This window comes from Urocitellus parryii, chromosome 13 (genome assembly GCF_045843805.1).
Source record: "Urocitellus parryii isolate mUroPar1 chromosome 13, mUroPar1.hap1, whole genome shotgun sequence".
NCBI classification, from domain to species: domain Eukaryota; kingdom Metazoa; phylum Chordata; class Mammalia; order Rodentia; family Sciuridae; genus Urocitellus; species Urocitellus parryii.
Window position 1 is genome coordinate 18,187,725 of NC_135543.1, and position 13,177 is coordinate 18,200,901.

Consider the following 13,177-nt stretch of genomic DNA (forward strand, 5'->3'; position numbering starts at 1 on the left):
CTGAACAGATTAAGCATTGTCTGCTGAATGATATGTTTGCTTTTCATGCGGTGAAGTTCTTTTGTGACAATAGGACAGCTGCATGAAAACAACTTTTTCATAATTTCCACACGAATGCATCATAATGTCAATCAGGCACGTGTGAGGTAAACAGTAGAACTAAAAGAAGTCTGTGAACAGTAACAAAGGAGGGAAACTTAACTCCATACACCCTTAGCAGCACCTTATGCACACGTAAGATTTTATGTGGGAAACTGATTCTTTTTTATTATGACAGACTTAGTTTTTGTTCCTTATAAAATTATGATTATTTTATAATGTTAAACTTAACAGTTGCTTTCAACCATGTGTCATAACTTCTTTATAATCTTGCAAAGAAATCACAAATATTTCTGTATTCCATTGCATAATTTTTATCAGCATATTTAATTATAATTTTAGTTCTATGACCTATAAAATATTCACCTTTAAAATCTTTAAAAATCTCTTGCATCACTATCATTAAAAAAATGTATTCATACCACCTCACAACTGGAATGCAGAATTTAGAATTACTTTCACAATCAATTGAGAAATTAAACTCCATTACAGCTTTTACAACTGTACTTACATAGAAAAATCAGCAACAGAAATTAGGAGGAAAAAAAATACTACTTCCTAAAATATAATGCTCCCTATTTAATGAAAAGTAATAAATCTGAAGTTATATGTGGCACTGAATACTGAAGATTTATACCATAAAACATAATCAATCATTTGATTTCTTAAAACAGAAAAGCTGAAATGTCATCTAACAATTGGCTTCTCTTACTAAGGATTAGCAAAACAAGGAAAAACAGGTTTAGCACAGGTTTAAAATGGAGACAAAAAAGGCACAATTCTATTGTATGACCGGAAGTGTGCTTTAAGAAAGTAATTTAGCAGCTAAGAGCCTATTCAACTACTTACTCTTACATGAAAAGATAGATGAAAAAAAAAAAAAAACTTGTGTGGTGTATTTCTATTCTATATCTAAATAGATAGGCAGATAGGTAGATAGATACACATACATACAGACAGACAAATATCTGCCTGCTCTGGCTTCCCTTTAAACAGCACATATCTATGACCTCACATTATAATATCCATGCTTTTTATTTTTAAACAGGTGCATTTCAGTCTTCATTTGAGTGATCCTTATCTCCATTTTTCTCTACTCCCATTACAATATTGTGTGTGTGTGTGTGTGTGAGAGAGAGAGAGAGAGAGAGAGAGAGAGAGAGAGAGAGAGAGTGTGTGTGTGTATGACAGTTAACATATTGTGAGTGATGAGTGCTCTTTACTTATTGGTCTAAATCTTATTAGCCTTCCAGTATATAAACACAAATAGCCCTTGCATTTTTCAGAAGAAAAAAAATCTAAAAAATACAGAAAACAAAAATGCAATGCTTAAAGAAAGGAAGTTTTTCAAAGTGTAACACTAAGAAAATGAATAAAAATATTAAATGATGAATCACCTTAACAAAGGTGTTATAAGGCAATGATAGTTGTGTGGTATGAGTGGGGGAGAGGAGGAAGAGGAGGAGGGTCATGAAAAGCAAGAGGAAACATGAAACACTCAGAAATTAGGCAACTTTGTAGAGCCAATCACTATACACTAGAACATAAAGGCATTCAGCACTAGGTCTGGCATCTAGTATAGGGCAACATCTGCCTTTTTACAAGCCTCCTTCGGGTCTACTCTTTTATGTCTTAGGTAGAGGGTAAAATATCTTTTAAATGATATTCACTAATGACAATGAGATAACAAAAAGCTATACCAAATAAATCTATTATCATAATCAGAAAATTAGCAACATTCATAATTATGATCCAAAAGTTTCTTTCTAAAAATGGAAGCCTCAGACTGTGTGTGTGTCTGAATACATGTGTAGTAACCATAAAGACTGTGTCTTGGGACACAGCTACAACGCTACCCTTTAGTATCATAACACTGGATTCAGGTAGACGTAAAAGTGCCTTCCTATGGAGTCCTACTTCTCTGCTGAAATAAGCTCCTTAGATTAATCTGTCAAGTAGGCCTGATGAGATATACCTGAATAATAATTACACAAGCAGTCAACTGCAAAAAAGAAATGATACTGGAGAGGAACTTCAAACTTCAAGAATGAATAAAAAGCAACAAATATGCCAAGTATCTAGGTAAATAAACTATCTTTCTCCTCTTAAAAAAAAAAAAAAAAACAGAAGGCAACTGCACTGCAGTTCAGCATATTTTAATAAGACCAACAGAAAAAACAGCTCCTTCAATATGAAGGATAATAATAAAGCAGTTAAATAAGTCAAACATATTGAAAAGCTCATCTTAAAAGATGGAAGATTCCCTTAACCCATGCCAAACCAAAGTATAGTTCCTGAAAAGCAACTACTTTCAAACCTTTTAAGCATTTCTTCCAGCATTCACTTCTGTATCACTAAATAATCTGCTAATTGTAATTTCGTGATTCACCAATACCAGCTACTGCTCTCTATCAATATTGTAGAAGATGATGTTTTCACTCTGACAAGCCACATTCCCTAATAAATTTCCCTTTCTTTATCCCCAACTTTCTAAAATAATTACATCATACTTTGAGGTTTTATAAATGTTAAGTGTTCACATTATTTCCATAGAAATATTGTTCAATGTTGATCCAAGAAGCTTATTAACATCACACTTCCTTTGCTGGGAACCTGCTATTTAAAAATTAGCAACTTAAAAATTACCTTTTTTCCATTTCCATTCTTTTATACGTACCTATTCCTTTATCTTTTATGCTTTTTGAAAGCTCTCCATGATTTTTCACAGATCAGTTTCATTTTTCCACCAACCATCTCTTTTCTACTCTTACATCTCTGCTGCAAGTCTGCCATCCTGAGACCTCCCTTCACTATAATCCTGCAAATTCTCCTTCAGTGTTCTCTTATTTTTTTAATTATTTTACACTTTTAATTGAATGAAGCATATTTTTTAATATCTTGCTCAGAAAATATACACAATATAGTAACTGTTTGACACCATAAATGCCTGAAAATGGTCTGCTTTTTGATTGGTAGTTTGCATGCAAAATTTTGGTTCATTGTTAAAGAACTACTTCATTATCCTCTCACTAGCTTTCAGTTACTGTTATAAAGTCCAATAACATGTTTATTCCTGAATTATAACTAATAAAACTATTATGGTGGGTAGAAATGGTACAAGAAACTACATAGTGAAAATAAATGTCATATAATATGATCAAAAATAAGATATATTTGGAGACTAAAGACAAAAGCAAATATATCAGCAGATATTACAATTTCAAATATATTATTTACACTAAGTTGGAGTTTTATGAAATCTATCTGGTATTTTTGGACACTCTCCATATAATAAATAAATCCCTGTGTTAAGAAGTCATTATGGGCCTGGGGTTGTGGCTCAATGGTAGAGCACTCGCCTAGCACGAGCAAGGCCCTGGGTTCGATCCTCAGCACTACATAAAAAATAAATAAATAAAATAAAGGTATTGTGTCCAACTACAATTGAAAAAAAATATATAAAAAAAAGTACACAGCCACATCAATGTTTATAGCAGCACAATTCACAATAGCTAGACTGTGGAACCAACCTAGATGTCTTCAGTAGATGAATGGATTAAAAAAATGTGGCATATATACTCAATGGAATATTACTCAGCAATAAAAGAGAATAAAATCATGGCATTTGCAGGTAAATGGATGTAGTTAGAGAAGATAAAGGTAAGTAGAGTAAGCCAATTCCAAAAAACCAAATGCCGAATGTTTTCTTCAATATAAGGAGGCTAATTCATAATGGGATAGGGAGCGGAAGCATGAGAGAAATAGACAAACTCTAGATAGAGCAAAATGGTGGGAGGGAAGGGAGGGGGCATGGAGTTATTAATGATGGTGGAATGTGATGATCATTATTATACAAAGTACAGGTATGAAGACACAAATTGGTGTGAATATACCGTGTATACAACCAGAGATATGAAAAATTGTGCTCTATATGTGTAATAAGAATTGTAATGCATTCCGCTGTCATATATAAACAAAAAATAAATAAATTAAAAAATTTAAAAAATTTGAAAAATGAAATAAAAAAGTCATTATGATGTTCTTAGAAATTATGGCCATAATTGTTATGGCCAGCTGATATGAGGAATGAATGAAAAGTTTAGAGGAAAGTGCATGATATGTACTAAGTAAATCATTTATTCGTATTATAAATTTATTCACACTATTCATCATGGTGCTATACAAATATGAATGAAAACCTTACTTAAGTGATGGGTTTAGTAATAATTTAGACCTTTCCCTTAGATATGGAACCACTAAATGAACAACACATTTGGGAGCAATCAAGAAATGTACTGTCAAACATTCCTAGGAAAAAAGGACATCCTTAAAACACTGAAAACAAGACTACAAATAACGAGAAATAGAGCGGAGTAAACTTCTAGTCAATAGCAAGGATAAGGGCCCTGCCCAAGGTGGCATTCTGACAAACACACATCAAGGCAACACATGAAAGTGCCCACAATGTTTAAAAAATTCAGTAACACTATTTAACTTCTAGATCACCACCTGAATTATGTTAGAATTAGAATAAGTCTAGATGTGACAGTAATTTTCCTTGTCCTGTAACTACAGCTAACAAGTCAACAAAACAAAATTTTTTTTTCAAAAAAAAAATCTCATAAGTTTACTTCTTACTTCTTAGAGAAGCCATTTATTTATTCTGGATATTAGTAATGACAGAAATCTTTATAACATCATAAACAATAACAAACTAGCTACGGGAATGCTGTCAACATGTCCTATCTCACTTAACTGACACTAATTAAGTGCTTATTACTATGGACCAGGTATTGAGGTGAGCTAAGCATATAAAAACACACGAAGATTAGACAAAGCTTCTGCCCTCAAAGCACTGAGCCTAAGAGAAAGGCAAATTAGTAACCAATTAAAATATTATCACAAACTGCACTCCTTGTATTTCCTCCAATAGACATAAACTCCTTGAGGGAAGGAATTTATTTTGTCAACCCTTCAGCCTCTGCACGGAGTTATTGACATACTGACCCTAGAAAAATAAAGGAAAGGTATTTATATGTTCATTCATTCCAGAGATATTTAATATACTCCCACTATGAATCAGTCACTGTTCCAAGCACTTATAATAAATCAGTAAACAAAATGGAAGAAAATGTCCCTGCCATTCCAGCTCCCAAGCAGATCAAAGTTATTAGCCAGTTAAAAAAAGAAAGGCATTTAAGTTCAAACACACTGAGTTTTAAGGGATTCTCAGATCCATTTATTGACTTGAAATATGTACTCCAGGTTAAGTTCAGTTTTTATGCCACAGATCTTGGAAAAGGAAGGATATTGCTACACTACTGGTTAATTTATTAATGTTTCCTGAGATAATTTAACAGTGACAACTTCTTACCTCTCAGGTTAGACAACCAATGTTGACCCATATCTGAAAAACAAAATTGCAAAGAATGCAATATAATCTTAAATCTTGGAGTTGTCTGACCTTCTTGTGCACCTCCCCAGGGTAGGGAGGCATCAACTAAACATACAGATAAAATTCAGAGATGCACCAGAGATGCAGACCACAGGTTTTTGCTACGAGAGTCAACAGAAATACTGTAGGCCAGAATGTACAAGTGCCTTAAGCCAAACATAGATATAGCACTGTATCACTGTAAACAGAAATTTGGTTGACTGAAATCTCTTATTCCTTTCTCAAGTAGTGTATTTCATAATTTGCAGAAGAGTATCTAATAAGTAAATATTATATCAAAAAATGGATGGCTCTCAGTAAATGTTATTTGCAGATAAACACTGAGTTAATGAATCTACTATCAGACAAAATTAAAACTCTAATAAAGAAATTATTTTTCAATGAATTGTTTATGAAATATTATATAGCAATCTATCATATCTTTATTATCAAACATGAATTTCAATGAAAAGTTCTATCCCCAGCCAGTCTTTACTTCATGTAGGTTATTTGCAGCTGAACAATATTAGCCAATATATAAATTATAGTTTATTAAAAAAATAAGCATATTTGTGTTTGTAATCCAACTTAAAAATAAATTATCAATCATTGTGCACTGTAGAACAATCAGGAAAAGAAAACCAAGGAAATAAAAGTTAGAGTAAAAGTAAGAATATATAATGCCCTGCTCGACTTTGAGAACTCAAGAGGTTCTCTTCCCACTTCCTACCCTATATTGGTTATTTATGTTCTTGTGTTATCTACTAGACATATAGAAACTATTCAAGATATCATACAGACTAACCTTCTAAACTAGCAAAAGGAGTTGTTAGGAGATAAAAAGTGCTTGTCAAATATTTGTTGAAGAAATAATGACACTAATATTCATGTCAATATTAAAATAAAAAGTAAGTTTCATATGCCATCCTGAAGTATTTTATTATGTAGCTTTCTCAATAGAGACTGCTGACTTTCACTGACTTTAAAAGACAAACATTATGTGTTTAACAAATGGAAATTCTTAAATTCATTGATTAAAATAGATGCTTTAGAAATAGACTCAATTTTCAGTGCCTGTTTATTGCTCTCTACACTCAATGCTTTTCTGAGAGGAGCAATATTAGAACATGTCACTTTAAATCTTCAGTCTGCAGCATGTGAACAAGTCCAACACTATTATTGTGGTAGATACACAATGCACTACAGCCATGTCACAAATTATACTGAATGCTTCTCTCTACTATACACAGGGAAATATAATTCAAGAATCAACTGCTAAGAATGATGACAAAGATGATGATGATGATGATGATGATGATGATGTTGTTGTTGTTGATGATGACGACGACAACAGCAACAACAAAATATCCTTAACAGGATCATTAAAACATCTCTAAACAAAATGAAGGAAAACATGTGCTACCTAATTTGCTTAATCTATCCATGGAAGATACTGCAAGTGAATTCAGAAAAATACATAGATACTCTTGGAGAAAATGCAAAATATCTGGAATTTTAAAATGCTAGTTGTGCCTGAATCAAAGCCTATTTTCATTTCTCCATATAACAATGCTCTAAAAAATTAAAACTTGGAGAAACATAAAGAATTTTATTAAATAAAGTACATGAAGCACTGCCTCGTATTGTGGTGCACACCTATAATCCCAGTGGCTTAGGAGGGTAAGGCAGGAGGATCACAAGTTCAAATCCAGCCTCAACAACTTAATGAGACCCTGTCTCTAAATTAAAAAAAAAAAAAGAGCTGGGGATGTGGCTCAGTGGTTAAGCACCTCTGGGTTCAATTCCCAACCTCCTCCCCACAAAAAAGTGTATGAATGAAGTCCATTTTCAAATGAAGGAAGAGACACTTGTACTTGTGAATAAAATGGAGTAAGAACAACCCATCTTAAAAAAAAAAAAAAAGAAAGAAAGAAAAGGAAGAAAGGAAGGAAAAGGAAGAAAGAAAGCAATAAAGGGTTGAGACATGGGAGACCAAGTGTGCTCTATGATAGGTCTAGCTTATAGCCTTGAGAGAGATTTAACAGCAAGGTACAGGGAAGGGAACTGAGGAGAAGTGAAGCAGTCTCCCTGAGTTGAGTAGACAAAGCTCAGAATTTCAGGAAACCAGGGCAGCTATGACTCACAGGACAGAGAAAGGAGAACCAAAAAGACTGAAGCGCCCTTGGATTGCTCAGCAGAGTACCAATCAGAACTTGTGTGGAAGAAGACTACTCTGGGCTAGAGAAAGGCCAGAAACAGAGCCTGTTCCCACCAGTCTGAGCATTTGATAGGAGTGTTCAGGAACATCTTGCTTCCATTATAGGAAGTAATTTGCCTTACACGAGCAATGCTCCAAATCTAAATAACAAATCATAAAAGCAGAACTTAAAAAAAAGAAGTCAAACTGTTTCCACATAACTGGATCCAAAAAAAAAAAAAAAAGCTCAAAAGATTAACAAAAATATCTAGAATCCAACTTAGTAAAATTCAAACATTTGCTATCTAATCAAGGATTATAAGGCATGCCAAGAGGCAGGGAAGCACATAAAGAAGAAAACAATTCATCAAAACCCCAGAACTGAAGGAGATATCAGAATTAGGAGACAAGGCCATTAAAACAGTTATTATAACCATAACTTATATCTATTTTTAAAAAGCCCCAAGTCAGAATTCTGGAAATACATAGCATACTGTCTGAGATGAAAAAGTATTGAGATGAGATTAGTGGCAGTTTAATAAGAAAAGACTAATGAAATTGAAGACACTGCAATAGAAATCATCCAAATTTAAACCAAAACCCAGGGAAGAAAAAGAACCCCAAAATAAAAGAGGAGCAGTGATCTATGAAACAATTTCAAGCAACCTAATGTTACTTGAGTCCACTAGAAAAAAGGGAGATGGGCTGGGGTTGTGGCTCAGCGGCAGAGCGCTTGCCTCACACTTGTGAGGTCCTGGGTTTGATCCTCAGTACCACATAAAAATAAATAAATAAAAATAAAGATATTAAAAAAGAGAGAGAGAGAGATGAAAGGACATTTGAAAAACAAATGGTTAAAATTTTTTCAAAATTAATGAAAACTATAAAATTAAGAAATTCAATAAATTCCAGCCACAAGAAATACTATGAGAAATAATATGAGAAATACTATGATACCACATAATCAACTTTCTAGAAACCAGATATAAAGAGAAAATTTTAAAAGCAGCAAGAATAATAAAGTAATGTTACATTCAGAGGAACAAACATAAGAAAAAGTCATATTTCTTGTTAGAAATAATGCAAGCCATGAAGTACTGACCAACAAAAACAGTCAACCCAGATCATGGTACAAGAAAAAAAAAAAAATCTTGAAAAAAAAAAGCAAATAAAAATGTTCTCAAACACACAAAGCTAAAAAAGAGAAGGTCTTCTACAAGAAAAGCAAGTCATTTAGGCAAAAGGAAGATTACAGCAGATAGAAATGTGGAATTACTCAAAAGAATAAATAACATCAAGACAGTAACCAAATGTGTATATATACATATATGCATTTCTTTTTCTTCTTCTTTTTTTTTTGAACTTTAATTGACTATTACACACAATTCTTAACAACGATTTGTGAGATTTATAACATATGTAAAAGTAAAACACAGGTTAACAATATCATAAAGACCAAGAGTTAAGAAATGCAAATACAATATTAAAAGTGTCAAGTAGTATAATATCACAGAAAGGTATGTTGTGGTAAGTTAAAGATGTAAACTATGGATTCTAAAATAACCAGTAATATTATAAAATAATTAGCTTATAAACTAACAAAGAAGATTAAATGAAATCATAAAATGCACTTTATCCATCCAAAAGACAGCAGAAGGAAAAGAAAGAACAAAGAATAAATGGGACAAAGATAAAAATAAATAGCAGAATGATATCCAAATCTAACCATATCAATGATTATATTAAATGCAAATGTTTAAACATTTAGAAAGCAGGTCAGATAGGATTAAAAAAAAAAAAAGCAAAACTAAACTACACACTGCTTCCAGGAAACATACTTTAAATAAAAAGACCCAGTAGGTAAAAAGTAAAAGGATGGGAGAGAATAAGCCAGAATAATAGAAGCCAAAAATGCTAAAATGGCTACAATATTATGGACAAAGCAGATTTCAGAGCAAAGAATAAGAGCAAACAGAAAGGTCATTTTAAATGACAAAAGAGTCAAAAACTCAGAAATAACAGCCCCAGAGGTTTATGCACCTAATAAGGAAGTTTAAAAAAAAAACAAACAAAAAAAAAACTGATGGAAATGCAAGGAGGGACAAACAAATTCATAGATGCAAATGTCAGTGTCCTTATCTACTGATAAAAAACATTTAGGCAGAAAAGCCAGCAAATACACACACACACACACACACACACACACACACACACACACTAAGCTTAAACACTGTCAAGCAATTTGGCCAGATTGACTTTTGGCAATACTCCACTCGATGACAGTAGAATACACGCTTCTCCTAAAGTGCATGCAATATATTTACCAATATAGAACATATTATGGGACATAAAACAAGTATCAACAAATTCAAAAGGATTCCAACTGCAAAATATGGTGACCTGAGTTAATAACAATCATATTCATACTTGAAAACTGCTGAGAGAGTAAAGATGAAGTGTTTTCACTAGGTAAAAATATATACACATAAGAGGAACTGGACATGTTAATGAGCTTAGCAATTCCAAAATGTACATTTATTTCAAAACATCATATTACATACTCGAAATATACTTTCTATTTTTAAATAAACTGAAAAAATAGCAAAAATTAAAAAATTGTATTTAATGACCCTATAAAAAGGATTAAAACAATGCAAAATATAATTTGACTATTATAAATTAGAAACCAGACAGATCATTACAAAGTCCCCAAATGTTTAAAAATTTTAAAAACTCATTACTCAATTACTTATTGTTAAATGAAATACACAAAAAGAAAAAGCACAACATATAAAAATGTGTGGGATACCACTAAAGCAATGAATTCTTGGGGAGAAAATTATAGCATTAAATGACCACCTGAGCTACTACTTTAAGAAACTAAAAAAGATAAGCAAATTAAAAACAGAAAATAATGAATTAACATATATCAAAGCAAAAAATCAATGAAGTAGAAAACAAAATTAACAGATACAAATCAATGAAACCAGAATTATTTCTTTGAGAAGAACCATAAAATTATTAATCTACTAGACAGACTGATTTGGAAAACAAAAATTATGAAAATTAAAAATGAAAAGTAGAGAAAATTTCTCAAGTCCTACAATTTTTTATTGATATATTTGACACAATCTATTATAGTTCGCTCAAGGGGAATTTTTAAAAACATGAATATATATTTGTATTTTACATCTATTTCTATTTTAAATTTAAATATTTTTAATCTGTAGTTAAAAAACTTTCCCATAAAGCAAACTCCAGGCCTGTAAGCTTTCACTAATCCTTCCAGAAAATACAAGAAAAGGAATCCCCCCCCTAACTCATTTGGTAGGCCAGCATTACCTGTTATCAAAATTGCACAGCCATTATCAGAAATGAAAATCATACATCAAAATCCTTCACACAAACACATACATACACACACACACACACACACACATACACAGAGGAAAAAAAAAAAAACCTCAACAAAATCTTAGCAAATTGTATTTAATGACCTACAAAATAAATAATTCATCATGATGAACTGTGGTCTATATTACAAAGTTGTTTTAAAACAAAAAAGTACAAAAAAGTCAATATATTTTGTCTTATAAAGAAAATAAAGGAGAAAAATCATATAATCGTTTCAACAGATGCAGAAAAAGCATCTGACTAGATCTAATGTCCATTCATAATAATAGTAAAAATATCTCAATGAACCAGGCACATATAGGAACTTCCTAAACCTGATAAAGGGCATCTTAGAAAATCCTAAAGCTAACACCAGTCTTAATAGAAACAAAATGAGTAAATTGTGATCTATTCATTCTTCAGGATAATCTCAGTAATGAAAATGAACCATCAAATGCAACACTGACAAATCTCACAAAAAACGCTGGGCACAAAAGAATATATACTCTATGTCTAAATTAACGTAAAGCTCAAAAGTCAGGCAAAACTGAATTATAAAGTTTAGGAATTTAAACTTAGGTGATGTTAACTACAAAAGAAAGCAAAGAAGTAGCTGAACAAAAAGAATTAAAAATTTTTCAGATTTTTGGAGGATATCAGATTTCAGACTTTGATTGGGAATGATCGACCTGTAAGGTGTCCTTAGGAAGGGAAGGTATGATAACGGGGTGGGAGGGTATAAGATGCTTATGAACTCTTGGTATGTTGTATTCCTTGTCCGAGGAGGTAGTTACAAGAGTGCTCAGCTGGTAAAAATCACTGAGCTGTATATTTCTGTTTTGTGCACTTTTTTGTATGTATACTAATGAAAGACAAAGTTAAAATGAAAATGATGGCATATAGTGATTTAAATAAAGAGATAAAAAGAATAGTTTAACAAGGATATCCACTTGTGAATCACAATGTATAAACTACTGGCAAGTGGCAAATTAGTCATAGTATTGAACCATGAATTTAAATATTCTTAAATGTAGTTTAAAAATAGGTATAGCTTTTAAAATCAAGATACACACAATTAAACACTAGTGTTGTCAAGTTAAGGTGCCCCTAATGCATAAAAATTAGGGCAAAGACAGTATAATAAAATTATGTGAAATATGCTCATTTATCAATTTCCAAATAAATTTGATTTATTTTTAACTGACATCTTAATTATCCATATTTACATCTGGAATATAACAACTTTTCTCTCTTTTAACAACCTGAGACAAACAAAATGTTATGATTATACATTAGCTATGTCTCCTCAGTTTCTACAGCTGAAATGTCATGTCAATTACTTAATAAGATTTAATTTTACCTTGTTTAATCTGTCCTTGCACAATATTACTGGAAGTTGGAGGAGAATCCCTTGCCTTAGAAAGGTCTGGGGTGCTTGGTCTAGGTGGCCTTTAAATAGAAGAAAAAAATACATGTATATATTCTTTCACATTTTCATATTTCTAGAACTATTTAAAATATTGTTTTCTAGATTCAAATTAATTGCAAAGAAACATAAAAAAAATTTTCAATTTACTGTTCCAAAAAGATGGCTCTTTAAGAATTTTATATGCACTAACATTTTCCATTTCAAATTTTAATATGATAAAACAATTACATGATTAAGCAAGTAGCAAGTAAAAATTTTATACCTACAATTTATACTACTAGTTCAAGAAATATTTAGGAACATTCCAATATTTACCACTGACAGGTAAATATTCTTAGTTCTCCATTCTTCAATATTAGCATGCTAAGATTTCAGCCAACCCATTATCACTGGTGCAAATGAATTCATGGAACAATATACTAGATTTTAAAAGTACTCAGTCCTAACATATAAAAAAAAAAAAAAAAGGCATTAAGGCATTACAAAATCTTGGGCCCAGAAGCAGAAGATCTTAATTTGGATTCTGGCTCTACCACTGATTGCAGATGTGACCTTGTACAAGTCACTTCACTTATCTGAATTTTCTTAACTATAATGAAAGGATGATAAAACCATTTACCTTATA

At 31.8% G+C, this 13,177-nt stretch overlaps 1 protein-coding gene across 3 annotated transcripts in view; it reads right to left on the minus strand.

Moving 5' to 3' along the window:
- Wdr7 (WD repeat domain 7) overlaps positions 1 to 13,177 on the minus strand; it is a 326,163-nt gene that overhangs the window by 213,691 nt on the left and 99,295 nt on the right. For 2 of the 3 annotated variants that reach the window (XM_026393174.2, XM_026393173.2), the window contains exon 16: positions 12,484 to 12,572. In XM_026393174.2, coding sequence (XP_026248959.1) covers positions 12,484 to 12,572 — 89 coding nt within the window. Of the gene's footprint in view, positions 1 to 5,473; positions 5,507 to 12,483; positions 12,573 to 13,177 lie in introns of all 3 variants that reach the window. The other variant, XM_026393172.2, reaches the window with a different exon arrangement.